General features: G+C 53.0%; 7 protein-coding genes across 7 annotated transcripts; 5 read left to right on the top strand and 2 right to left on the bottom strand.

Annotated features, from left to right (window-relative positions):
- Positions 1–248: 248 nt before the first annotated feature.
- On the bottom strand, positions 249–3,417 carry J4E79_002889 (uncharacterized protein; the record flags this gene model as incomplete). Its single annotated transcript, XM_049351786.1, has 4 exons — positions 249–905; positions 958–1,213; positions 2,382–2,854; positions 3,250–3,417. 4 exons carry the CDS (start codon positions 3,415–3,417, stop codon positions 249–251), a joined length of 1,554 nt encoding a protein of 517 aa, XP_049213257.1.
- A 3,608-nt stretch (positions 3,418–7,025) lies between these two features.
- Positions 7,026–10,754, top strand: J4E79_002890 (uncharacterized protein; the record flags this gene model as incomplete). The annotated part of the gene is made up of 1 exon (XM_049351787.1): positions 7,026–10,754. The coding sequence occupies one exon, from the start codon at positions 7,026–7,028 to the stop codon at positions 10,752–10,754; it is 3,729 nt and encodes a 1,242-aa protein (XP_049213258.1).
- A 1,969-nt stretch (positions 10,755–12,723) lies between these two features.
- On the bottom strand, positions 12,724–14,173 carry J4E79_002891 (uncharacterized protein; the record flags this gene model as incomplete). The annotated part of the gene is made up of 2 exons (XM_049351788.1): positions 12,724–13,893; positions 14,009–14,173. 2 exons carry the CDS (start codon positions 14,171–14,173, stop codon positions 12,724–12,726), a joined length of 1,335 nt encoding a protein of 444 aa, XP_049213259.1.
- A 320-nt stretch (positions 14,174–14,493) lies between these two features.
- J4E79_002892 (uncharacterized protein) lies at positions 14,494–15,597 on the top strand (the record flags this gene model as incomplete). Its single annotated transcript, XM_049351789.1, has 1 exon — positions 14,494–15,597. The coding sequence occupies one exon, from the start codon at positions 14,494–14,496 to the stop codon at positions 15,595–15,597; it is 1,104 nt and encodes a 367-aa protein (XP_049213260.1).
- Positions 15,598–18,001: 2,404 nt separating this feature from the next.
- Positions 18,002–19,270, top strand: J4E79_002893 (uncharacterized protein; the record flags this gene model as incomplete). Its single annotated transcript, XM_049351790.1, has 2 exons — positions 18,002–18,408; positions 18,472–19,270. The coding sequence occupies 2 exons, from the start codon at positions 18,002–18,004 to the stop codon at positions 19,268–19,270; spliced, it is 1,206 nt and encodes a 401-aa protein (XP_049213261.1).
- Positions 19,271–21,011: 1,741 nt separating this feature from the next.
- On the top strand, positions 21,012–22,791 carry J4E79_002894 (uncharacterized protein; the record flags this gene model as incomplete). Its single annotated transcript, XM_049351791.1, has 2 exons — positions 21,012–22,064; positions 22,117–22,791. The coding sequence occupies 2 exons, from the start codon at positions 21,012–21,014 to the stop codon at positions 22,789–22,791; spliced, it is 1,728 nt and encodes a 575-aa protein (XP_049213262.1).
- Positions 22,792–24,263: 1,472 nt separating this feature from the next.
- On the top strand, positions 24,264–25,215 carry J4E79_002895 (uncharacterized protein; the record flags this gene model as incomplete). Its single annotated transcript, XM_049351792.1, has 2 exons — positions 24,264–24,399; positions 24,455–25,215. The coding sequence occupies 2 exons, from the start codon at positions 24,264–24,266 to the stop codon at positions 25,213–25,215; spliced, it is 897 nt and encodes a 298-aa protein (XP_049213263.1).
- Positions 25,216–27,681: the final 2,466 nt, after the last annotated feature.

Raw genomic sequence — 27,681 nt, forward strand, 5'->3', positions numbered from 1 at the left:
GCTCCTATTTACAACACCTCTCTGCCACCCATTATCCAGGGTCCATACTGTCATACTGTCTATAACCGCGACCAATATGCATGGCTGCAGTTTCCTATACCCAAAACGCCATGTCTCATACCAGCTCCGCATCAAAGCGTGTGGGTAGTTATCAGCCGGAAGAGGTTCTACCACCTCCCAACCATCAAGCGTGCGGCTAAAACCGACAAACACTCGTCAAAGATTGTAAACATGCCAGCAAATATTGCTCAGTTGGCCTTCTTGAGCTTGGCAGCGGCCATCTTGCGCTCACGGCGCTTCTTGGAAGCCTCAGCACCGGCCTCAGTGTCGAAGAGCAGGTCCCACCACCTGAAGCTGCTGGCGTAGTTGCCAATGAACTTCTCGTGGTGAACATCGTGGTGCTCGGCGCCGGCCCAGAAAGGCAGGAAGTGGTGCAGGCTCCATGGGAACTCGTAGCCGCTGTGCGCGTCGATGGCCTGGAACACACGGAGGCAGATCCAAGCGTACATGGTCAAGATATGGAGGTCCTTGGTGATGGCGCAGAAGACGATTGGGACTCCGACAGTACCGAAGCCCAGGATCATGACTTCAATGGGCGAGGCGTACTCGGCGGCCAGACCGAAGGGAGCAGAGTATTGGTGGTGGATCTTGTGGATGTTCTTGTAGAGGAAGGAGCTGGCGTGCATGGCGCGGTGCATCCAGTAGTGCCATGCATCCTCGAAGACGAAGAAAATGGCAATCTGGTACGCCATCTTGTAGATGCTGGGGAAGGGAACGGAGGTCTGGAGGCCGAAGTACTGGCACATGGGGTGGAACATCCAGATCTGGGGAAGCTCGACGGTGAAGTGAGACAGGAGGACGAGGGCGGCGCATTGTGTTTGTTCCCAGGTAGTGGGGATTTTTTGCTGCGGCATGTTAGCTATCGTCGCATGGAGCTGTGCAATTGCGGAGACGTACGTGTTGGAGCTTGTATCGGTTGAAGAAGGGTATGCAGTCGATGATGATCCAGGGAAGCGCGCGTCCAAAGTAAAAGAGCTCGTGGAAGACGAAGGACATGATTCCGGTCGCCAGGACATCGTTGCCCATCCATTGGTACCAGGCCATCCACATCTTCTCGAGGTAGTTGAGCTGCACATTGTACTTGGAGATCTCCTCAAAGGAGCCCCAGTAGGTGTCCTGCGCCATAGGCGTCAGGAGGGAGGTTGCGTTGTTCCTGGCATCTGTTAGTATCTAGGGCATGCGACTTCGGGGTACTTCGGGATCGGGCGTACATTGTGGCTGCTCTCAATGTCCAGCAGTAAAAACAGAGGGCAGATGCAGTGTGCAGAGGTAGAGCGAAGGAACGACTGCAGGTTGCAGAGTGGTGAAGGAGCGATTGGCGGAGGTGCTGCAGTGAAGAAGAGCAGATGCAGCAGCAAAGGAGGCGGATTAAATTGGAGATTGGCGGCCCTGATCGACGTTCGTACCACTTTTGCCACCCAAGGTTCACTCAGTTCCGAGCGGCCAACGCGTGGGCGCAAATGCACTAGTGCCTGCCCAGAAGACGCGCCAGGCCAATGACCCTTCGCCCCTGGCCTTCACCGCCTGCTGAGCTTTCTGTTCGGCAGCGGCTCGAGTGTCCCCGGCTTCCACATCACACCAGCGCCGCCCTGCAAGGCGACTGTGGATCGTGTCACGGTGAGCCCACCGCAGGCTGATAAAGTCGCTCGCCCTAGGTAGGCTTCTAGAATTGCGGCATGACTGGACGGCATCGGCAGTGCTAATCGCGAGAGCATGACGCGGTCGGCCCGACGAATCACATCACCACGAGTACGGCGATGTACTAAGTCCCGTCCACGTTGTCACTCGACATCTGACATCGGCATGTAGTTGTGGTCGTGAGGTAATTCAGTGTAGCTATTTATTTGGTTATACGCAGCGCCGTCCACACATGTCCAACACCTGTTCGAAGCCATCTCTCTCCAGACAAGGAATCCCTTAACAATCGTCGGCCCTACCATCATGGGATTACTACAAGTTTCGCAAAGCGTCCATTCCAATACTGTTGTTTCATCTCTGACAGAGTCTTGAATCTAGTCTCACGCAGTCGCTTGAAAGCGTGAATTTCTCGAAGAACCGTTTTCCAACTACCAGACGTGAGATGGATGCTCGTCAAGAATACTTCCCGCGTTGTAGAATTAACTCTGCGGAGGAATGGTATGAGCTGTTCGCTGGTGACCGCGTATCCGTGGAGTTCGAGCCGGATCAGGTGAGGAAAACGAGACTTGGCGAGGAGAGAGAATGTCTGGTAATCAACTGCGCAGCTGGAATCTGTCTTGCAGCCGATGAGCCGAAGTTCGGTGAGGTTCCAACATATTGGGCGTGAGTTAAAACGCTCATACTTCGGATCAAGTCTCATCGTCGACGGTGCCCTGATGTTGTCCATTGGATGCGCATGGTCCACATCTACAAAGTTGAGTTTCTGAAAGCTTGGGTGATCCAGGTATGGCCATAGTCCAGGTAGAGACAATCGTTCAGTCCCGGTGAGGTTGCGCATATTCAGGTGAATGATTTCCTTGTTGAAACCAGTGTCCGACAATATCCGATGCAGCAATCGCATGTGTCCAGCGGAAATGTAGGTGCCAATCTCGCGGTTGTAGATACGTTGGAACAGCCAACGAGCAAGATTAGTATGGGCGTAGTCGAACCCTATACTCATGATGAAAGGTTCTGAACGCGGTAACGGCTTATGAGCGCTACTTCTCGACCCAAAATGTATCTCCTCAAGTCCTTCCATAACTTTGAATGAGGAGAAGATCTTCTCGAGAAGAACCGGGGCGTAGTTAGCCCAGAACAACTGCCGTACAGGTGTAATCTGAACTTCGTTAGCACACAGTGAATTTGAACAAGGCGACTAACGGGAAGAGCGCACCCTCCCAGATCCGAGCCCGTCCTGGATGTACGACGTACCTTGTTCTGGATTTCCCGAAATTTGGCTGACTCCACGGTATAGCCGAGCCAGTGGTGTTTGTCTCGATCTCCTTTTTTGTACTCCCTTATGGCGTCCACTCCAGGGTCGATAAACTCAACGCATTGAATGCAGTCTCGCCAATGAACTATCGACGTGATCTCAAGAAGCGCTGTCAAGCCGTCTTTTGTCATCAGCACTCGAACGTGTCTGAGCCTGCGCCTCATACGTGGGCAAAGCAAATAGGCGGCGGCTGCGCGAAAGAAGCGACAGGTCCGACGTAACGCAAGTAGCTCGCGTACAGGCGAACTGGGTATGAACTTCACGATGTTTGTGATGAGCTCCATGGGAAGGTTATCGAGTGCTGGTTTAGGCGGAGGTGCAAGTACGCATGGCATCGCAGCACAGGCATCGGCCACGCCGTCGCCTGCAGTCACTGTTGTAGGTACCGAAGTCATGAGAGCACACATCGTGGTGTCGTTGAGGTGTTGGAGTGGCTCGGGAGAGCGAATTGCCTAGTTCAGAACTTGGTGTAAGGCTATTCCCGACAGTGAATGAACAACCGTTGCCCTTACTTGGCCAAAGAGCTCCACGCACATGCGGTGGCGCTTTTCTCTCTTGAGAACTCGGTGGTCCGCCTCTTCCGCTCTTGAACAGGTTTGCGGGTCTATCAATGATCGACAGATCAGCTTGGAAGCACCTGCCGAACCTGAGATCCATCCCAAATGGTCGAGCCCCATGTTGACGTACTCATAGGCTCAATAGGCGGAAGTGCGCCCCGCGGTGACCTAAATTCCCGGCTACACCTGCTAAATGTTGGACTAGGCGATGGGATGATCGGCGTCCTGAACATGGCAGGAGTCCACTCTGGTGTGCCGTCTCCGACCAAGCGCCTTCCGGGACCTGGGCTGGGCTGCTCTCTGCTCTTTATCTTGACCATCGCTCTACGGAAGAGTGGTCGCAGAAATGGTACGGAGGCTGAGATGAGGCCGACGTGCTGTTCCACTTGACTCCACATCAAAAGATCTGCTGTAGTCAGCCCTTGCTGCACATAGTCGTGCACCCAGAAAATCGTAGTGTAAAGCCGAAGGGCGGAAGCTATTACGGCCATGATACCGACGGAAAAAATAGCTATCAGCTCAAGACGGCGTCTAAGCGGCATTGTCGAAAGATTCCAAAAGAACAATATCGGTAACGTCCAGATGATCACATCCGTGACGAGGTTATAGATGGCATTGAAGATCCAGAATGGATTTGGGTTGTAACAATGAGCGTCGAAGATGTGTAGGACCCATGCTCGATACCAAACATCCCATGCGAACGCGTCGGTGATCGGAATGCACATGAGAATGGAGGCGATGATCATGGATACTCCGCCAGAGACTGTGATGGCAAGGAGTACACGGACAACGTATTGGAAGCGTTTGTTCGATGCGGCGATAGAATTGTAAACTAAGTCGATCCTGTTAGCCGAGTAGATCCTTCAAAAATGAGCGTTCCGAGGAAGAATGAAAGCACATGGGCGAACGGATAGCCGTTCGACGCGCAATGGCCGCCACTTGTGTAGTACTCGAAGCTCTCCGCGTTCATCCCTGGGATTGTGTGGCATAGAACGTACATAGCAATATCGACGTCTTGATGAGACAAAGATTGAGGATGAAGTTGACTCGGTATAGCCATATCGACAGTAGCGAGCCGGTGATTACGGGTCTCCCGGTTTCTGGCTTGTTTTTCTATGCTATGTTAGACCACAGTCATTCAACAGCTGGTAGCTACTTACATCAACCTGGCTATAATCGAGGAAATGGATCATGAAGCAATGTACCACCACTGATGGCCTAGATGTAGGAACGAATGAGTCAGTTCAGCTTCTCTGGGTTCCGCGGAGACGTTCATACCAAGTTGCGATCTGTTTCTGGTTAGCAATAGCAGCACAAGGGGTGAGCATACACTCACAAGGGCCAGAAGCATGACCCAGTCGGACGACGTGAGCTTTCCAACATAGAAATATCGGGTGTAGAATCTGAACTGTTAACCAACGTTGCGATCAGGGTTGCGAATGGCTGACGCACCTAAGGGCTACAACCACGGTCGACATAGAGGTAAGCACAAAAGCCAAGATGATAGAAAGTCGGCCATGAGGGGCCATCGAGAACGGTTCTGGAGCTTGACAATGAATCCGTTCACACGAACGGAATAGAATAGCTGACAGGAAAAAGAAACCGTGGAGGCAATACTCATGATGATGTGTAGGGGTGCCGCAGCCACTGACTATCAAACATCAACGGCAATATCCACAATGCCAATCGCGCGAAAGACGGCGTTCTCTAACGCAATCATGCATCGGCGGGAGTCCCACATTAGGATCCGAGTCATGTTCAGACTGTGCAGATTTGGGCGGGTGATGAGTCGCGTCGCCCAGGCTGACCAAACGGTGTGGCGGGGAAGTGCCGGCAGACAATGTTAGACCAAGGGTTATGCAACACCAACCGATGTGAGCAGTGCTGCATAGCTGTCAAATTGTCCCTGCTTCCCCGCACCGTACCACGCGACATTCATCTCAGCAGCAGTTTACGCGCCAGGTGTTTGGCAGGGTACGGATAAATCTTCAAAGTGAAGCTTGGGCCGTCGCCGCCTCAGACAACCCGCCAACTCAATTGATCCTGCCTCAACTGGCCCCAACATGATAGCAGCCCAGATATTGATCTCAGCTCTTTCGATGTTCTGTGCACTCTTACCGCTTTTATATCGATTTATCCCCTGCCCTGAATTGACGTAATTCGACCGATGTGTAGATGGCGAGTTTGCACTCAGCGCGTTACATTGTATATGTTGCTAGGCGTGCCATGTTCGTGACTTGGGGTTGAAACGGGTGTCCACTGTATATTTACCGGCTACTTCGGTAGTCTGAAGAAGACGCAGGCCTTAGCGACCTACCGCAGGCTTCAGCGATTGCCATGTGAGACCGAGCCCATAGAGACTTTCATGTGTGAGGAGGAGAGAAAATACCAAGGAAACCGTTCACCGTGTTGTCAGGGATCAATCAGAGTCAGCTTGGAATGTTGAGGCCCGGGGTTTGGGCGCAGAATCCAGCGTGCGCAGGCGAAATAAGAGTGGCTTTCTTCGATAAGACACCGGTGCCATGACTTGCATAGGGCTGAAAGCCGTCCGCATGAACGTGAATCGTGAAAGGTCCGAATATGATATATATGGAAGGAGATCGCGAGTAATACCGCAAGGAGAAAGTTTAGAACCTGAATCTGCTGCGAATGCGTTCTGGAAGCAAGGCGTTACGATGAGATGGTGTTGAGCGAGTCAGCTGGATCGTGGGCGGTTAGGTGGAGATTGACAGGATCGATCTTGCCGTCTCTTGGGCTGTGGCTTCCATCTCCGCTGATGGAATAGTAATCCGGAAAACCGGGCGACCAGAGCACCGTTGCCGAAACTGTGATAGGAGGCATAGAAGGATCAGTTCACAATCTTGAGGGGGACAGGATGATGTTATGAAAACTGCTCGTGGTGAGTGGCATGAAGCGAAAGGATGAAGACTAGCCCAGTGACGTCGATAACTACTAGGTCGACGCCATTAGTGATAATGGAGAACGTCCCTGAATCGATCAAATGAATTTGTCGGTTGAAGTACCACAGGCTTCAGAGAGGGTGTTCTTGAGGTGCGATGTCAGATGGGTTGTGAGGTTGCTAGAGTAGGAGCGACGCGATACCGCGGAAGCTGCCCGCGAACTAGCGCGTTTAGTGATATCATCGCCTCGAGTGAAAGTGCAGCTGTCAACCACGGTCGCGCCTGTCGCCTACGACGTTTTCACCTCGACGCTGTTTGTCACAGCTCATGCGCGAACTGCCTGCTGACCCGTGATGGCTCACTCACGTCTCTAGTGCTGGTTTTTCCCGCTTCACGTTCCTCGACCTGGCGCTGTTGCCTTCGGCGCAACTCATCACGAATTCTCCTACCCACGAGTAATCCGACGCACACCACGCACGGCGGTTCAATTCCCGCTCGAGACTCCCGGTGCCAATAGAATCGCTTTCGAAGCCCTCTTAGACTGCGACAACTGTCGTCATGTCGTCGCCCTCCGAGAACGCTGCGCTCGCCACCGCGCCTGAGATCACCGTCACCAATCCAGACAACTCGAACGATGCGACCATGCATGATGGTGGGGAAGAACTAGTAGAGGAAATACCGTCAGATGCCGACGAGGAGGCACGGTTGAAGATGCTCACGACTGGCACACGAGCGCAGGATGACTTGGAACGCGATATTGGCAGGCAGGCGGACCAGATGATGACCGAGCAGGCCGATGCGCGCGACAAGAAGCGCATAGAGAAGCTCGAGGGTGAAGCAAAGCGAGCGGAAGCTGCTATACAAAAGCTCAAGAACCGTCTGGCTCTACCAGCTCTGGACACGCAAAAGGCCAAGCTCCGTGGCGAGATCGCAGCGTATCGGGACAAGATCGATGGCCTAGATCAGGAGATGGATGGTATACAACAGCGTATCAACGATCGTCACAAAGCACCTGGGGTGGAAGAAGCAGCAGAGGAAGGCTCCAAAGGTCCTTTACCCAACGAGAGCCGGCGAGAGTGGCTCATCCGCACAGGCAAGATCACGCCTTTTTCCAAGCTGGCGCAGGACCAGCCAGACTCAGGGACGCTGGGTGAGGTCATGTTAGATGCTGAGGCGGAGGATATGGTGACCGAAACTGCGAAAGAGCCAGTATCACATCGCAACCTCATGAAGCCTGGCTTCCAAGACGTCGAATCCAGTTCAGAGGCCCCGAGCCCAAAGCCTACAGCCCGGTCGAAGAAGCGGCGGAAGGTCACTCCTGCTAGCGATACTGTAGGGTCGCGCGAATCGAGCGCGGCCCCGGGTTTTACCGATCCTGATTCAGACGATGCCTTTGAGCCCGGCATGTCGGATCGCCAGCTTGCGACCCTAGATGAGTCGGATGAGCTTCCAGATGACATGGATGAAGACGACTCATACGCAGAAGAGACTACCGGTCGTAAGCGTAAAGCTAAGGGCAAGAAGACGAAGAAGGCCAAGGCTGCTCCCGCAGAAGCTGCTGTCGTCGAAGATCTAGCAGGTGTCGATGACGGCAACGAGCGGCTATATCGGAAACGTATAGAGACTTGGTCCAAGAGCCGCGCCGCTGCTAGGAGAAAGGCCAAGGCCAATACTGGTGAGGCAACTGCCGATGAGGAGGAGGATGAAGAAGAGTGCTACCAGCCTCATCCTACTGAAGCTGACACTGAATTCGATGGCGGATTCCGCATCCCTGGAGACATCTACCCGGCATTGTTCGATTATCAAAAGACTGGTGTTCAGTGGCTTTGGGAGCTGTACTCGCAGAATGTTGGTGGCATCATTGGCGATGAGATGGGTTTGGGTAAAACCATTCAAGCTATCGGCTTCGTTGCCGGCCTTCATTACTCCAAGAAACTCACCAAGCCTGTCATCGTAGTTTGTCCCGCGACGGTCATGAAGCAATGGGTCAATGAGTTTCACCGCTGGTGGCCTGCGCTAAGAGTTTCCATCCTACACACTTCTGGTAGCGGGATGTTGGACACCCATCGAGAAGATCGTATGGAGCGGGAACTTGAGCTTCGGAACTATGGCGACTACGACAATACTTTGACTGGCGCTGGAAAGGCTGCTAAGAAGATCCTCGAGAAGGTCAAGCGAGACGGCCATGTCCTTGTCACCACGTATTCAGGATTACAGACCTACTCTGAGTTCTTGATTCCTACTGACTGGGAATGCGCCATCCTAGACGAGGGCCACAAGATTAGGAACCCGAACACTGCTATCACGATCCACTGCAAGGAGTTGCGGACGCCCAATCGTATCATTCTCTCTGGCACGCCGATGCAGAACAACCTAACAGAGCTTTGGTCGCTCTTTGACTTTGTATTCCCGATGCGCTTAGGCACACTGGTGAACTTCCGCAACCAGTTCGAATTTCCGATCAAGCGTGGTGGCTACGCAAATGCTTCGAACCTGGAGTTTGAGACAGCGGTACAGTGTGCCGAGACCCTCAAGGATGCGATCAGCCCCTACCTACTGCAGCGGTTCAAGGTCGATGTCGCAACCGATTTGCCACAGAAGAAGGAGCAGGTACTCTTCTGTAAGCTCACGCGTCAGCAGCGACAAGCATATGAGGGTTTCCTGGCGTCGGAAGACATGAAGTCAATTGCGAGCGGCAAGCGCCAGATGCTTTATGGTGTCGACTTCTTGCGCAAAATTTGCAATCATCCTGATCTGACGGAGCATAAGACCCTGTCGAAGAAGCTGGGATTTGACTATGGCAACCCCAATAAATCTGGCAAGATGCAGGTTGTCAAGGAGCTACTGTCGTTGTGGAAGAAGGGCGGACACAAGACCCTTCTCTTCGCTCAGCATCGTATCATGTTGGACATCCTGCAGAAGTTCGTCAGTCAGTTACCCGACATCAACTGGCGTCGCATGGACGGCGAGACGCCGATCAAGGACCGCCAGAACCTTGTTGATGAGTTCAACAACGATCCGAATCTACACGTCTTCCTCCTCACGACGAAGGTCGGTGGTCTTGGCGTCAATCTCACAGGTGCCAATCGCGTCATCATTTACGACCCGGACTGGAATCCTTCGACCGACATACAGGCGCGAGAGCGTTCATGGCGTCTGGGACAGAAGCGAGAGGTTGAAATATACCGGCTGATGTCTGCAGGCACAATCGAAGAGAAGATTTACCATCGTCAGATTTTCAAGCAGTTCTTGACGAACAAGGTGTTGAAAGACCCTAAGCAGCGACAATCATTCCAGATGAGCGATCTGCATGACTTGTTCACGCTCGGTGTGGAGAACGTTGAGGGTGAAACCGAGACAGGCAACCTATTCCGTGGTTCAGAAGTCAAGTTTGAAGAGGATGGTAAGACTGCAGAGGCATCGGCAGATGCTACAGGAGCCGAAGACCTCGCCGCAGTGAAAGGCATCTCGCGATCCGAAGCCTTCCAAGCCCCCGTCTCCGACGGTGAGGATGCTGCTGCTACCACTAACGAAGACGGCACCGACAAACCCCCAACAGATTCTCGTCTGATGTCAACCATCTTCGCCAAAACAGGTGTTCACTCCGTACTCGAACACGACGCAATTATGAACTCCACAGCCGGCGGCCGAAAGCGCAAAGTGCAAGCCGACCCAGCCTACATCCAACGCGAAGCAAAGCGACAAGCCGCCGTAGCAGCCGAGCAACTCAAGAAGAGTATGCAAGAAGCGCGAAACGTGCCCGCCGGTACACCAACATGGACAGGCCAATTTGGCGAAGCAGGCCGTCCAGACGCACCTCGCGGTATGTCATCCAGTCGTGGCGGCAGAGGTGGACGAGGCGGCGGACGCGGCGGCGCACCCTCATCAACATCCATTCTCAACAACCTCGCCACCCGACAAGGCCGTCCTACGCTCCTCAACCCCGGCACAACTCTTAACGCACCCACATCCGCCAGCTCATCCCGCGGCTCCACTCCCTCCGCGCCCACAACACCGCAAACTTTCCGCGGCCGCCGCATGCTAGAAATGATTCGCGATTTCATGCTTACCCACGGTGGCGTGGTACCCAGCCGTATGCTGGTTGATCATTTCGACCATTACTGCCGGGCGCAACCGGGAAGGAACGAGGAGTTCAAAGAGATGCTCAAGTTGATCGCTACGCTTGAGAAGAGTGGGAGTGCACAGAGGGGGAGGTGGGTGCTCAAGGATGAGTGGAGGACGCCTGCTGCGGGTGCGGCGGGTAGGGGAGGTAGGGGCGGTAGATAGGAGATGAAGATGAGGAGGAAAGTGGGTGATTGAACAGTGGAAGAAGCTGAGTTTAGCATGGCATTTTACGGCGTTTGATATAGGAAGATACCATTTGTAGTTTTCTGTTTTAGCGCCTTCTTGCCAAGTGCTGGCATATCATATCGTAGATGGAGAATTGCATATCTTGATGTAGATAGATAAAATGTCAAAACATACTCTGAACCATACATGAGCATCTCAAATAAGTGAATGAAGTAAATGAAAAACGGCAATGATGACGACACACCCACCCTTGAGAAACCGAAAGTCTCGTGAACTCTGGAAGGTAGAAAATTGGCCGTTAATTTACGTGAAAGCAGAGCATGTCATACCAACAAAGGAAAAACAAAGGAAAAATAGACAATGGGACTCTTGAGGCTACAAAATACTCGAATTCTTTTTTTGGGGGGTGAGGGGTTACGGGGTTTCTGTATGTTTTTGTTCGTCAATATTGCACATAGGGGATATGATTATGTAGATAGTGGGACCGAAGTTCAGGACTCAGCGGTAATGCTTTTTGACGTGTTTCTGTAAGTTGTCGAATCGCGTGTAAGATTTTCGACAGCCTGGAATCTGGCAGGGAAAGCGTTCTTGTGCTGCGGATGCTTGGTGTGTCTTAGTGTGACGGGTCAGATCGGCTTGAAGGTGGAAAGTTCTGGGGCAGTCGATAAAGTTGCACTTGTAGCGCCGTAGGTGCGTTCGATTGATGTGATCGCTGCAGGGCGAGTCAGTCAGTGTAACATTTTAGGGCATGGGTTTATGTACTTGAGGTCACAGTTCCTACTAAAGACCTTCTCACAGAAGCTGCAGGACGGTTCGCGCGCCTGGTATGTGCTGTTGTCTTTTATGTTGTCTTCGGGGCGTGTTGGCTGTTCTGGCGGTGGCGAGATCGATGGTTGACTCTGATCGAGACTACTTCCTGGGGTTTCGGGGGTGTTTGAAAGCGACTGTTCGCTTGGTACAGACGAGTCGTTGTTATTGTTGTCGACAAGGTCCGGAGCTATCAATTCGTCGTTGGGGGTATGGTTGTTGGTAAGATACGGGGCGTGTATAACTGGATTGAGGTCCAGTTCAAAGGCAAATGGGCTGAATGAAACAGAATCTGAAACGTCGCGAGAGAGTCCAAATCTCGATAATGACGAAGTACAACGTGGCGGGTGAGAAATAAAAAAGAGGAAAGGCGAAGACTACGTGGGCCTTCGCCGAAGGCTGGCGATTGTGTAGTAGGCTATGCAAGCCCTAGGGTGCGTAACCCAGGCGCCTTGCGGCGTGGTAGTGAGGATTGGTAAAGCAGAAGTTGGAGGTGGTGCAAGTTTTGATTGATGAATGGGTGCTGTGGAGAAGGTCTTGAGAGAAGTGGCTGTCAATGGTAGAGATGAAAGAAGTGGGAGTATACGCCGACAAAAGCCTACCTTATATGCAACCCTGGAGGAGCTGCATAATGGAGGCATAGAACACACAAGGCTGAGTCTCAGCCGTGGCACTTACCACCAATATGCAGGCTTACAGCTCGGCGGCTACAGTCCCCCCTACCATTATATGCCTCCACACAGGTGTGGTCGTGGAGGCATAGAACCCATAAGGCTGAGTCTCGGCCACAACGCCGAACGCCGGCACGCAGGCGTGCAGCGAATGACTGTTCCGCTTTATATCTTACTAGGCGCATGCTGTTCAGCCAATGTGGTGTGTCTGTAGATTTACATGCCTCCATATCGCGGTGGGTAGAAGCCACAGACGCAGCCGCACCAAGAAGCTGACAGCATGCACATGGCGCACTTGTCCATACTGGGACCAGCTCAGCCGTCTTTCGCCTTTCTGCCACCAGTACGCATCGCTGACATCCATCAAATCAGAGGACGTTTCCGCTTGGAGGCATAGCGCTTCGAATTCAGAGAAAGTTCAAGGAGTTGGTATCCAACGTTGCGTCATTACCTACATACACCACCGCCTACAACTTCCCCCGACTCTTCGCCATCTCCTCTTCCAGAATCATCCCAACAGGTCCGCCGCGACTTCCATCCCCAGCCCACTGCTCTTCCGGTATACGCTCAGCAGGCCACTCCCAGCGGCCCTTGAAGTCCTCCGGTGTTCTGCCCTCTATACACTCCACAATGCTATCACCGATAACCGGCAAGAACTTGAAGCCATGACCTGAACCACCTGTCGCAACGAAAAGCCCCTTGTACGTGGGATGATACGAGATCAAGAAATCGCCATCCCTTGTATCGGTGTACCAGCAGATCTTCGATTTGGTAAACGGGCGCGAGGGTACGGCAAGGGAGGGGTGGATTGCGGTGAGGAAGTCTCGGCATTGGCGCTGGCCTTCTGTAGGGACGGCTTGGGATGGGTCGTCGACGTGCGTGTAGGGTAGTGAGGTGGTGATTGTTTCGTTGGGGTCTTCGGATTCGGGGTGTGGGATTGTGGTAGGGTTGAGGTAGCCGTGGCCGTGGCGCGCTACTTTGAGCAGGCCTTTGTGAGGTGGGATCATGAAGAGACCGTGGGAGAGGTTGAGGATAGTCGGTCGCGCAGCCATCTTCGTTTCCTCCTCATTGGAGATGGGCATATAGCACAGCGCCTGTCCGGTGGCTTTGCAGATGCCGCGGAGATCGATGAGCGATGCCGTCCATGCGCCTGCCGCAAGCATTGTGAGGTCCGCCTTGAGTTCGGTCGAATCGACGAGCCGCACACCGGAGACAGTCTTGGTTTGGTGATCGATCAACAGCTTCTTCACGCCCTTTGTGACAAACTTCACCCTCTCCAGCTTCTCCACCTTTTCCCTGAGCCACATCATCGCGCCCTCCGCGTCTGCCCAACCTGAACTCCAGTTCACGTATCCGGTGCAGCCATTACCCCAGGGATCTTTGCCTTCCAGACCACATGCTTTCTGTATTTCTTCCGCTGAGTTGAGCACTTCGACTTTGTCTGTTCCTATCGCGCGAACGTTTTCGAGCGAGCTGGAGACGTATTTCTGCTCTGGGCCCCATGCGGTTACACATAAGCCGACCTCATGGTAGTGTTCGGTCGCGAAGTCGGTGCGCCAGCGATTTTGTGCGACGGTCGCAAGACGGGTATAGCGCGCGGCAGCGTAGTCGGGACGGATGATTCGTGAGGCGTCGATCTGTATGCGTTTGTTTGAGTGTTTGGTATTGAATGAAGCGGTTGTTCCGATCACTAGGGATTTACTGCTCCAGGGTATGGCGTCAAGAAAATTTAGATTGAATTGCTCTACTTACACTCGAGCCATCAGGCGTAGGGAAGGGCTGACGGTCTACAACAGTAATCGAGGTATCCTTGTACTGCGGGTTTTGACATAACGAATAAGCTGTGGAAAGTCCAAATGCACCGCTGCCGACGATTAGGATGGATGAGGGTCTCTCAAGAGATGCAGAAGAAGCCATTGCGCGCAAGATTAAGGTGTTTGAACGTATAGCAACTGAGCAAAAGGAAGGAAAGGCATGGAGAAAAGTCCACCTACCTGCGTCCGAACGGCGTGCAAGTGCCGCTGGTGGGCCGATATCGTTGACTGACTGATGATTTCAAGGGCGTGCGCCGGCTGGGCACGGTTGAACCTCGTGGCTGCAGGGAGCTTTGACGCTACCGAGAGATTGGGTCATCGGTGCATGGAAAGATTTGAGGCTTCAATTCGACATCGACAGCCTCACCAATCGCACCTCAACGTCATCCGCTGCTGATTCCTCTTGGGTCTGCCTGCATCGCAATGGCGAAGTTACCGAAGCCACCGAAGGCGTTCCCCGTAAAGCACACGATACCGTCGAAGCCCGCGATACCACAACACATACGAATACAACGAGCGCAACACGATAACGAAGTACCGCTATATGCTCCAAGGAACCAAACACCCGAACAAGCACTGAAGAGAGTGCTGGCAGCACGTCCGCGGCTCTCAGATCTACAGCGGCTTTCAGATGAGGAACTGAAGTCGGCGCAACACCAGGCAAAACTGCGGAGAGCGAGACAATGGCCAATGTTCGGTATTGGGTTGATCGCATTTGGGTTGGGCACATACGGAACCATGCTCTACGCTTCTTTGACGCAGGAAACGGATTTGGGAAGCTTACCTGAAGACCTGTCCGATCGATTCGACAAAGAGGCTGAGGGCTATGACGAGAAAGTGGACACGTCTGAGATGCTGCTCTTATTGACTTCTAAGCGCAAGAAGCTCACTGCCATGGCCAAGGGACATGTGCTAGAGGTGGCTGTCGGTACAGGCAGGAACATACCATACTACAAGACCAAGCAATGTGCGACGGTGACGCTACTCGATTCTAGCGGGCCCATGCTGGCTGTTGCAAGGCGGAAGTGGAACGACACGCACAAGGAGTACTTTAGCCGTGTCTTCTTCAAGCAGCAATCTGCCTTAGATCCGATTACGCCCCCATTTGATGCCCAAATTGGCTACGATACGGTGATACAGACAATGGGACTCTGCTCCACGCCCGAGCCTGTGAAGCTGCTCCAGAACCTCGAGTCATGCACCAATGAGAATGGACAGATCTTGCTTCTAGAGCACGGCAAGTCGCATTACGAGTGGCTCAACAACATACTGGACAAGTCAGCTCCAGCCCACGCGGACGAACATGGTTGCTGGTGGAACAAAGATATCGGCAAGATTGTCGAAGAGAGCGGGCTGGAAGTTGTCGACATAAAGCGCTACAACTTCGGCACGACATGGTGGTTACAGTTGAGGCCCAGGAAGGGCATGCGGCAAAGATTGGCCGAGACCACCGCAGTCGAGCAGCCGCTTGCTGCACAAGCCGGATCCCCGGTAACACAAAAGTCCTGGTGGTCACTGTGGAGATGATAAGTCGCCGTGTCACCTTCCCCACATTCACCATGATCGAGAATGATCGAAATGTTGCAGCTTTGCCGCTATTATAGGCAGTGCGCCTAAACTCTCTCCAAGTCTACTGCCCAAGCTGTTGCGCTCTATCAGGCAGCTTAGTTCTGTCTCAAACGACGTCAACTTTACGCGTTATGGCAGAAGGAGGGGAAGGCCCAAAGCGGCAATTTCCAGATCGCGACCATCGATAACCTGGGATCCAACAGAAGGTCAAGCGAGATCTGCGGTCGGGATCATGAGCAAAGGACAATCGCGTCACGGCAAACTGGAACGCGACATGGCTCGCCCGAACTTTGTTCTGTCTTATCATCCGGGCACGCCATGCGTTTGCATGTGCGTCTGGGGTCTGATGCCATACCGTTGAGCACGATGGGCTCGCACCTCGTAATCATCATGCCGAGCACACCCAACGACACGTCCATGGCTGACATGCATCTTTATCAGTGTCGACGAGGTTGCGTGTGGGAACAAGCAAACAAACAATGCATCTTCACCGTCTTTCACGACTTGCCAACTTCCTCATGCAGTCCACACTTCGTCTGGGGAAGATACGTAGCGCATCCGTGAATCTGTCTGCCCACAGGACAAGTGCGGCGCCATACCTTCCAGTTCCCCACAAAAGGTGACGCTGTGCTGCGCATGCAGACCGGACCTGGTTCCATGCGCCTGTCTCCATTGGGTAAAGACATATGCACAATCCCTGCGCAGCCATCGGAAGTGATGGCAACTCGCGTGCGCAATGTTTGGGGGTGTGGTCGCAATGCGGAGTGGAGGCTGATGAAACTGATGTGCCAGAAGATCCAGCTCGGCATTCATCATCACTGTGCTTTTTCCGGGCATCAATGCCACTCGATATCAATAAGTTATCAATGAACAAGCAGCAATCAAGCCACATGTGCTGAGAACGGTTTTTGTCGTTCGCGTATTAACGTTGCCGAGGGTTGGCCGCATGCCAGTAGGAAAACTTCCGTTAAAGAAAAATTCGAGAAAAGTGTGCTCACCGCCCTGGGGCATCCCGGTTGCAGCGTTGAGGCTAAATCCACCTTGGAGGCTAGGCGAAACCTCAGAACAGGGATGTCTCCGCTCTGGAACAAGATGATATGCACGCTGCATCAGATCATGGCCAGCCCGTCCACTCGCATCGTGGCCGTTTGAGTGCTTGGAGAAGCGGAAGATATTATAGCGGTCAGCGTGCGGGACAGCTGTGACGACCCGCCCAATTGCAGGTGGGAAGGATGCGCGATGCTCGAACCAGACGTGTTGAGCATGAGATCACTTGCGGGAAAGCCGTCTCAGGGCAGTAGACGTTCGTAATCGTTGGCGGAGGTTTGTCGGCAAGGAAGCATCCTTACCAGCTCCGTCTAGCATGTGCCACTTATTGCGCGCTCGGAGCATGATGTAGAGAGATCCAAGTGCGGTGTTCACTGCTCCGGGCTCAGCTGAGACCATCTGATGCCCGAAGCTTGACACGGGCAGAGGTGCAACACAGACGGCCCAGATGCACGGGATTGGCTAGGACAACGAAGCCCGTACAAGACGTTGGACAGGCTGCCGGAAGGTTGTGCCTAGAAGTGTGCGGCGAGTAAGTACCTACGTTAGAGGACTCTACCGTGTGGTACATGCAGGCAGGCAACGGCATGTTGATAGGAGCGTTAGGCTCTAGCCCCTGGCCAACAAAGCAAAAACGGGCTCTAAAAGTAGTATGCTGTCATAACCAAAGAGGCGATCCCTGGATACATTCACCCTACTAGACGCACGGTCTCTTACCGGAGCCTAGTCGCTCCTTCTTCACTGTGTGCTCCACTACGCCTCCGTTCTTTCCCTCGTCGCATCCCCTCTTCCTTCACCACCCCTCGAACTACATCAGGGCCCGACATCAACTGTCCTGTCCCATTCCGTTTCCCCTTGCCTCTCTCTGTTCTGTTTCCTGATTCCCGTGGTGTTGGCGCAGCACTTGATTGTGTTGCCATAAGTTGTTGGTTCGAGCTCAAGGCAACCGGGCGCCATCGCCGAGTTACGTATTCACTCTTCAGGAGGCGAGCCGCGTAGCTGCGACAGGACGGGTGCCACTCAGCATTCAACACCGCCAGACATCCTCTCGCAATAATCAGGCGCTCTTTTCGACGCCAAAGCCTGCAGTGCAGACAGAAGCGCACGCTACCTGCATCTCGGCGGCAGCGTTGGTGGTATAGGCTGCATTGCATTCCTACCGGACCAATCGACGACCCTGGCATTCGCGCAGTAACAAAACACTTTTGGCTGCACACCCTCTGCCAGCCTCAATAATTATCTTGTCCCCCCGAAGCCTCCCTTCTTCCTTCCTCTCTCCCTGCGCGACGTTTGCGACTGCATCGCCGCTCCCAAGATGCCCTACAACACCCGCCGGAAGTCGCTGTCGCTGCCGTCGCTCGGCATCCAGCTGCCAGGAGGACCGCGATCCGCGCGCTCACCGCCTTCGACAAGCGACGGCCAGCACGCCGCAAAGAAACAGAAACGCTCCCACTCCGGCTCTCTCTCATCGGCACTCCCCTCACCATCACGCCCCGCCGCACTGCGCCTCGATGAGCAGCGACCCAAAAGCTCAGGCCGGGTGGCAGACACCCCGCCACCGTCACCAGGCGGCGAGTCCGGCACGACCAAGATCGATACCCAGGGCATCGACGACGAAATCGTGGTCGGCGTTATCGAACAGCTCCAGAAGACAGGCAACCGTCCCCACCTGCTGAAAGAACTCGCCCTCGTTCTATCGCCAATCATTCCCATTGTTGAGAGGTACGTACCAAACTTCCGCCATCCACGCCCTGACCACCAGTTACTCATGCTGACGTACTCTAGCTCCGCCAACCCAGCTGCCATTATCTCGTCACGCTTAGCGACCTACCTCAAGCGCAATTGGACAGCCCTGTCGAGATGTCCCCTCGACAAGAAGCTCGTTGGTACCCACCCCAAGCGTGTCTACTACTTCCTCTCCACTTGCCCGCATCAGCCTATCCCGGCCGACGGAACTAGCACCGCCATGGCACCACGCATCGTCACCCCATCGCTGTCGTCCGCAACTTCGGAAGAAGAGGACGCGGATGCGAGGTCAAGAGGTCGCATGTCACCGTCGCCCGAGCTAGACCTGTCCGACTACGACAGCCACGACAGCGACCCCTTCTCCAAGCAGAGCCATCTTCCCACGACTGCAAACATCTCGCACAACCGCCGAGCTCAGTCGCCGCCTTTAGAAAAAGATGAGCGCGAGTTCACCCAGACTGCGTCGTTCCTGCAGCAACGCCGCATGAGCCAGGAAGCCGAGCGCGAGCGATCTGCCAGCGCATCTGCTGAGCCAACACAACAGAGCGATGTCAAGATGGAAGAAGTCGCCATCTCCGTCGAGGAGACCGTAGAAAGCGCTGCACAAAAGGACTCGGAAGCCGCAGCCGCCCTCTTCGGCCAGATGGACCAGCTCATGACCTTCCAGAGCGCCCTATCACCCAGCAGCCCCGCGCTGAAACCCGTGCTCCACATCGAAATGCCCCCGCCGTCGCTCAAGCGCAAGTCGATAAAACTCGAGCTTGACGACGACTGGATCATGAAGAGCCCGGAGCTTATTGACCTTGACGAGCTTGATGACCTTTTCGGCGGCTACTAGGTCGCTATTTCCTTTGCGCGATTTCTCTCTGTATACGACATTTACGATTCTCCCGGGGCACGTCTCTCATCATTTCCTCCTCTATCTATTGTATTCTCTCCTCATGTCGTTTCATCATTGCGTATGTCCTAGATGGATTCCATTTCGCCGCTCGCGCTGCACTACACGCTCTAGGGATGTTGATTTATCGCATGGAGTTCTTGAGATCTGGGTGTCTAGGAAGGAATTCTGTAAGATAACTGTAGAGTGTAGCTGTGCGATTACCAGCCAGGAGGCCTGGCTGAGGCGCTGGATTGTTACTCGGCGTCTGAAAGCGCGAATCTGCGACTAGGTGTTGGCCAGCATTTTCCAGAACGTGGCAGTCGCCCATGGCGACGAGAAATGAAGTAAAAGGAACGGAACTACTAGATAAAAGTTCATGAAATTGAAAAACAGTTGATATCCTTCACAACAGCTCATCAAACAAGGTCTTGAACGAATGTGTCTGTGATGTCGGCAATCTCGATTGTTGCCGACCAGAGCTGGTGGGCCGGGTTGTCCCCTACCAACACGTACTCTGCGCTCACCGCCCGAGTTGCGCACTTCCTGCACCTAACACTACACCTGGCAGTGGTCTAACGCATAACAGCGCGAAAATTGGGCCCTCACCGGCAGGGCCATCTGCGCCCAATGCGGCTCCTACGATGCGGTGTATCCTAGCCCCAGACAGGAAGGGACAGAGACCTTGGCGCTGCGTTGTTGAAGAAGTTGCGGTCGAGCGAGATGCGCTGGAGGACAGCCTCACTTTTGACCGCACACGCGCACACCAGCGGGGTTACCGAGTAAATCTTTGCATACTGCTCCAGATTCTGCTCATCCGCCTGGTAGAATCAACAATCCCGAGGGGTAATCGCATGTTCGCAGACAAGAGGCTGGGTAAGCGAGTCCAATGACTTGGGCACCCCCAGCCCTGTACAGCAAAGCTTTGAAGCCGAAGCCCAACCACTCGACGTAAGAGTGCGCTGTGCGCTGCGCGACACGTCCGCCCTATTTCCTTTCCCATATTGACCATCCGACCCCCTCGGTTTCACGGATTCCTGTGCCCTGCGTCAAAGTGCTTGCTGCAGGTTCCCGAGGCTGATGAGGAAGCCCGTTGCCTCGCTTACTCCCGCCCATCAAGCTTGAAGAGTTGGAACGGAAGAGCTGGAAATTGTGAAAAGAGGAGGCTGGGGATCCGCGACACCCTCATCCACTGCCCATCAGACGTGCGATCGCTACGAAACGAAGCGCGTCTTTCCGGCGTCTTTGCAGTGGTATACGAAAGGCCATTCGCGGACATAGCCCAAGGCTGCCAGCAACACAACACCAGCAGAGTGGATAGTCGACACGTGGATACGCAACAACCGGGTTAGCCGCATTGCCAGTCACCAAACCTCGCCGCGGGCGTAAAAAGCTCACGCATATCGACGTAGCCCGCTCTAACTCCCCTTGGACTTGGGCTGCGTCTACACCACGACAACGACAGCAACTGCCTTTTTCAAAGGCACATCAAGAAAGAGCCAGGAACCTCAAGAAAAGAATGTCTGTAGCACTATCCCGAGCGCGGAGCAGAAGTCGGGCGCCGAGCACTAGAGCGCCGTTAACATCACAGCCCATCGTTGTGGATGTTCCGCGAAGTGGGGCTAAATCACCACTCATCATTGATGTGCCAGCACCAGCACCCCGTGCAAGGAGCAGAAGCGTGCGTAGCATGCGCGAACCCATGGTCGACGCACCTGGACTCAGCGGTGGAAGGGGCATGTTCAAGAGGTTGATTGTTGCGTGTGACGGAACTTGGCTAAACTCGGACGACGGAACCAAGAACGGTACTCTTTCTATCCCAAGCAACATCACCCGCATATCAAGAGCCATCAAGGCAGTCAGTCAGGATGGTATCCAGCAGATTGTCAATTATCACCAAGGCCTTGGGACGGAAGGCGGAAAGCTCTCGAGATTGGTTGGGGGTGCTACGGGCAAGGGCCTGAGCGATGATGTTCGAGAGGCGTACTCGTTTCTTGCCAACAACTATCACCCCGGAGACGAGATCTTCTTGCTAGGGTTTTCGAGAGGCGCGTTTACCGCGCGTAGCATCGGCGGCTTGATCGGAGAGATTGGTCTTCTCACAAAGAAGGGCTTGAACACGCTACCAGAAGTATATGAAGATGTTCAAAATCGGCGGAACCCTGACTATCGCCCAAAGCACGAGGACGTACCTTTCCCACGGAAACCAAGCGCAGACGACCCACGATATGCAGAAGAACTGGAACGCAGAGGATTGACTAGATTGGACATTCCAATCAAATGCATAGCTGTGTGGGATACCGTTGGCAGTCTCGGCATACCGCGGATCGGGAAGCTGCAGCGCCTGGGTCTACAGATGAAGCAGTCAAAAGCAACGACTTTCTACGACACCAAGTTGTCTAATTGCATTGAGAATGCATTTCAAGCGTTGGCTCTGGATGAGAATCGGTCGTCGTTTTCACCCGCCGTCTGGGAAAAGCCCGAGGGTAACCGAACGACGCTCCGCCAAGTATGGTTCCCGGGTGCGCACGCGAATGTTGGTGGTGGCTACGATGACATGCAGATTGCGAATATCAGTCTTGCATGGATGATGAGTCAACTCGAGCCATTCCTGGATCTGCGGTCTGAGTATCTGTTCGAACAGGATGATCTGAATGAGAAGTACTACAAGAAAGAGGAAGGTGCGATCCGACCGTGGAGTTTTGGCAAGATCTATAGCGAGCTGAAGGGTGCCTTTGCAATCGGTGGTAGTACTGTAAGTTTTGATGCTTTGCACGTATATGCATATGTACTAACAGAAACGATAGCAACGCAAACCAGGCCAATACACCTCCGTAGACCCCTTCTCAGGCCGCTCAACAGAACGGCCCCTCCGCCAAACCAACGAATACATCCACCCCTCAGTCCGCACCCGCTACCGACTCGAAGGCCCCGGAATCCAAGACCGCGGCCTCTACGAAGCCCGCGCCCTAACCGACAGCTACAAACTCGTCGTCGACTACGGTGCCAACAACTCACGAGCCGGCGACGCAGAAGTCTACTGGAAGATCAAATGGAGAGACACCATGGCCGTTAAAGTCCTCCCCGAAGCCCCTCTCTGGCGCCTCGAACGTGAACTCGCAAAACGCGATCCGGCTACTTACGACTACATCAAAAAGCCGCCTGCCACCGCTACTACGCGCAGTAAACGCCGCACTGCACGGCCCCTTTCTGCGGATTTCTCAAACAGCAAAGTTGGCGGCGGACTTACGAGTCCTACTTCTACCCGCAAAGCGAGGAGGGATACGTTTTCTCCGCGGTCGACGTTCCCCGCTGAGGACCGCGCACCGCCTAGTCGGAGGAGTACGACAAAGATTGAGCGACCGAGGAGTAGGAGTCGCGCGCGCAGTGTCGAGTTTGCGAGTGATCGGGAGACAGATATCCGGGAGAGTATGCCGCACAGGAGAGAGAAGGATAAGGCGTGGTGGGAGGGGCGGCGGTGACGAAAAGTTGATTAAGCGCGCAATGTTTCTTTAGACTTTCTGATTTATACTTTCGGTTGACTTCATATGGAGGGTTGGATATATGCGGATACCCTTTTAGATGTAATACGATTCGATACTTGAGTGTGGGTGTAGACTTGGATAAGTCACTTCGCATCGATGTAACGCTCATTGTGCACAGTCATTCTCGGACTCAACAAGCTGATGAGAAGGTTCTTTGGTTCAACTGCCAGCTACCATGACAAATATGTATGTCGATAAGTACCGTACCCACCTAGGTAGGTAGTAATGGAATCACGTGGGTCGCGGGCGCGTTGCCACCTCGTATACCATCGGTAAACCAGCGTGATCAAGCGGCGAACACTCACCCAATACCTAGACTCACAGTACTTACGATTAAATTATCGCAAGATAATTGAGTGCGAATAAAAGAAAGATGGTAAACCCGCCTACCAAGATTTGGGTGATCGACCTCATCGGGCATACCCACCGATCTCCTTTCTAGACCCTGGTGCGTGAGGCTCGATCGACGAGGGGGACCCCGGCCAAATCTTCGCAGTCAACGGTTTCAGTGAGTAATGCGCGGACCGATTGCTGTTATGTGTTATTATTTCAACAACTGCGATGATGGCGATGATGAATATGAGGTGAGGTGACATGATGTGTGCTGTGTTGTGATGTTTGCAGCGGAGGTGCAGGAGGCGGGATGTGAGTGGCCAGACCACAAGTCGATGATGGCTGCGCCGCCCGCCCATCGCTCGGGAAACGGACGTGCGAGAATATCGTTTTCGTGCGTGGAACGCGCAACGCTGCATGACAAGGCCGTGTAAGCAGCCCGTCGACTCCACGATATTCTCACGAGGCATAGCAATGACGGTCCATGACATGTCCACCTCCTCGAAAAATCTTGTCCTCGTAATGTCCAGTCCCAGAATACGATGGGCGCATTGATGTCTCCCTCGGAACAATATCGTGTTGCGGAGCCCTCATGTTATATTTAGGGTTGCATTGCCCTCTAGCGCTAGTGGGCTCTCGGGCGCCCCCCCTGCTTGTATCCCATTCGCCGCCGCCCGCCGCTGGGCTGGTGCTGCTGAGCTGGGCTGGGCTAACAAGTCGAAGCTGAGACCATCAAACCTCTCCTTTCACTTCCGCCGTTGAGACAAAAACCATCAATCGCTTTATCGCTTACCTCGACCTGCCGCCTTATCTTCACCCTTCGCCAGTCGCTCGTTTATACGGACGGAGAGGTGTTACTGTAATATCCACTCGTCGTTTCTCCGCGTAATACTTGTGTCGCGTCGCCTCCGGAGCTCTCTTCTTCTCTCCCGTCCCGTCACGCCTGAGAGTTGTACGATACCTGAGATTCCACGAGGAACTCTTCCCGCTTGCGAAACGACGTTTTAGCCGGTACACACGTTTTTGGAGCTTCGATAGGACCAAAGGAGACTTGTTAGAGGCATCATTCAGACAAGATGAGGCCGTCTCAGCTTCTCGCTGCCGTGGTGGCCATGTCGTCGGTTACGCATGCCATGAACGTCAAGCATGCATTCGACAATATTAATGGGTTGACTGATGTCAAGAACGTGCTCATGGGACGTCAGGACAACAGTACGTTTGAGCATCTTCGAGATTAAATTGGTTGGATGCTAATGCTACGGTTTAGACAACAATAACAACAACGACAACGCTTCAGACGCACCCGCCAGCACACAGCCCGCAAAGACATCCGCAGCGGACAAACCCGCCGAGACAGGCGGCAACAACAACAACAACGATAACAACGACAATAACAACAACGACGACAACAAGTCCTCCGGCACCGCAAAGGAAACCGCCAGCGGCACCCAAAAGCCCAGCGGCTCCAAGACCACCGGCAAAGGCTCAAAGTCCACCAGCTTCGACGCCCGCCTTCCCGCCGGTGGCCTCACAATGGTGACCCCCAACGCCCTGGCCGGAACACAATTCTACAAAGTCGGCGACTGGGTAACCTTCGCCTGGAACTACACCTCTCTCTCCGTGACCCCCTCGGCCATCGACGTCCTCGCCTCCTGCACCGCCAACCAAGCCACCTACACCATCGCCGTCAACATCTCCGCGAAGCAAACAGAGGTTCTCTGGGATACCAAGCACACACCGGACGGCCAGGCACCGTTCTTAACCGAGAACTACAAGTTGCTCATCTACGACTCGGATCTTAGTGCTACCGCTGCGCCGAGGCCCGGATATCTGGGTGCTTTCACTGGATTCACGTTTGGCATGTATCTGCCGCAGGAGTACATTTCGCTCAAGGATGGATACACTTGCCCTAACTGCAACGGCGCGCTTTCTCTTTCTGAGAAGAAGACGCTTGCTGCTATGTTGCTTACTACTGGTACGACGATTGGCTCTATGCTTTACTTCACGTACCAGTTTGGTGTCTGGTAGATGAAGCGCCTCTTCGATACACGTACACGTAGATCTACGAAAAACGCAAATGCAGAAATGCAAGAAAGAAAAACTTACACAACACGCAAGAATTCGACGCTTCACCGCTTACGATTACGGCATTATACATTCCTTCACACCTGTCCATATATACACCACCTTTTTCGCTCATTTATACAAAAAGATCCGGCGCTTCGGGTGTGGGAGCGACATGTGTTTACACTCCTTTTTTTTGGGACAACATGGGCATCTGGTGTTTTGGCGTTGCATATGGGGCATTGAGAAGATACTGTTGTTTGAGATGAGAACATAGTAATACTTGGACTGATTTTGGCAAGTTGCATGGATGGGCAAATGTGGATATGGATGGATGTGAGGGGATGTAGTCAAGTGTGACGTCTTCTTCATTTAGATTGAAAAGAGGGAAAACAAATGATAAAATATGTTAAGCACTTTATTCCAGTATGAGGTTATGCCACGTGAGAAGTTTCTTCCTGGAGATGGCTGGAACTAATGAGGTCTAGAGAGGAGGACAGAGACAGTGTCGTTTCTATGCAACACCATCAGGCGAGCGGGACTCGTATGATCTACTTGTATTACACACGCCTGTCTTCATCAGCTTTCTCATGCGCTTTGAAGCAAGCGTTCTTATACTGCAACCCAGAAGGAGACACTGATCCCCTCCATTCTTCACAGCGGAGGTGCAGCTTCTCCGGTCGGTGGTGATCATCGCCATCATCACTTTTCCACAATCTGTGCGACGAGATGACGGCCTGTGCGTCTTCATCTGCATATAAATAGCCCCTGTTTGAGTTTTGACTCTCTTCCTTACATCTACAACCATTCCTTCAATTTCCAAAAACCCATGGATCGAGATCGCATGTGTGGAGAGGACGTTCCTCTGCCATCAAAACGGCAGCAATGATGGAGTATGAGAACTCCATGCCATATCTTCTACTTTCCAAAGTACAGTCTCTATTACTCATTTTCCACCCGCTGCGATCTGCAACCTTTACCAAAAGTCAAAGTGCTCTTATCGATGGTCCTCTCCGACCGAAAAAAGGTATGGAAGATGCCATGTCTGTCGCCTGCTGTCACCAAAAAAAAAGAGAACATCTCACTGATGGAGACCAGAAAGAAGACTTCATCTATTTTATGAGCGGCACTGCCTCTACAAGACACGATAGCGCATGGCTGCTTGGTGTCGGTATAAATATCTACCCGCTCACTCCTTACACTCTTCTTCAACTCAGCTCAGTTCTCTGTTTCCCAAAAAGGACAATGAACCAGAATGTGTCTGAGTCGTTCTTCCGCGTCTCTTAAAAGGTTCTTGATATACCTTGATGTCCTCGCTCCAGACCTTGCCTGTCACCTAGGTATTATCAAAAGACTGTCAACCCCATACCGATGTCTGCCTCCTCGCACGAGCCGCGAACATCTTTGAAATGAGCGATATCTTGGTTATCTTCTCTATCCAAAAGTTCAAGAGACAAGACAAATGTCTTTCGCCTGCTGTCGAAAAGAATTGATCGAAACGGAATATGACTTCCAAAAACACGAGGTCAACTGCCGATGACGATAAATGCGACCATCGAAAAAGCTATGTTGCACGGGTCTTCTTGAGTATAAATACCTGCCACTTGAACGCCTCTTACTCTTCTTCATCACAGCAATCCTTTACTGTCTTTCTAAAAAGAGTATCTAGTCGCTATGATGTTGGCTGCGCAACTCTCTGTTCAAAAGAAGGCACATTTCACTGCGATGTGAGCGCTCCGAGCCACACCTGCTATCATCGAAAACGAATCAGCTTCGCTGTATGTTTCCTTCCTGGAGCAGATCGGAAATCAATCCAGAAGCGATTACCCCAGCATGGTCATACCCTCTACACGTGAAGATCAGGTCCCGTGCGTCCTTTACTACGCATATATATCTGCTACACAGCTACCCTCTTCTTCTACTTATTCCAACAGTCTCTTTTTCTCCCTTCAAAAAAAGACATTGATTGAACCTTTCATGTCGCTGGTGCGTTCTGTGTTCCTAAAACCTAAAGGATATATATTGATGTGAACACTCCGAGCCATACCTGCTATTATCAAACCCTTCAACGGTTTGAACTATGTTTCCGTCCTCGAGCGGAATGCAAATCGATCCAAAACCAACCTGTACAGCCTTCATGTTGGCTGTCCTTCTTGAACGCCAAGGTCACATCCCGCGCGTCTTTTCCCGTGAATATATATACCTGTTACTTAGACGCCCTCTCCTCTTCTTTATTCGAACCACTACTCAATCTTCTCTCAAAAAGATCATTGTGCTTTCCCATGTCGCTGGCACCTTCTCAGTTTCTCAAAAATGATACTCATTTCCCTCATGTGAAAGCTTCGAGTCATACCTTCTATCACCAAAACACCGTGGAGCGCCTATGATGTCTTTGTTCCCGAAAACCTTGCATCTTAACTAGAAACAACA

This window comes from Alternaria viburni, assembly GCF_023758015.1.
Source record: "Alternaria viburni strain BMP 2772 chromosome Unknown scaffold_5, whole genome shotgun sequence".
Classification (NCBI taxonomy): Eukaryota; Fungi; Ascomycota; class Dothideomycetes; order Pleosporales; family Pleosporaceae; genus Alternaria; species Alternaria viburni.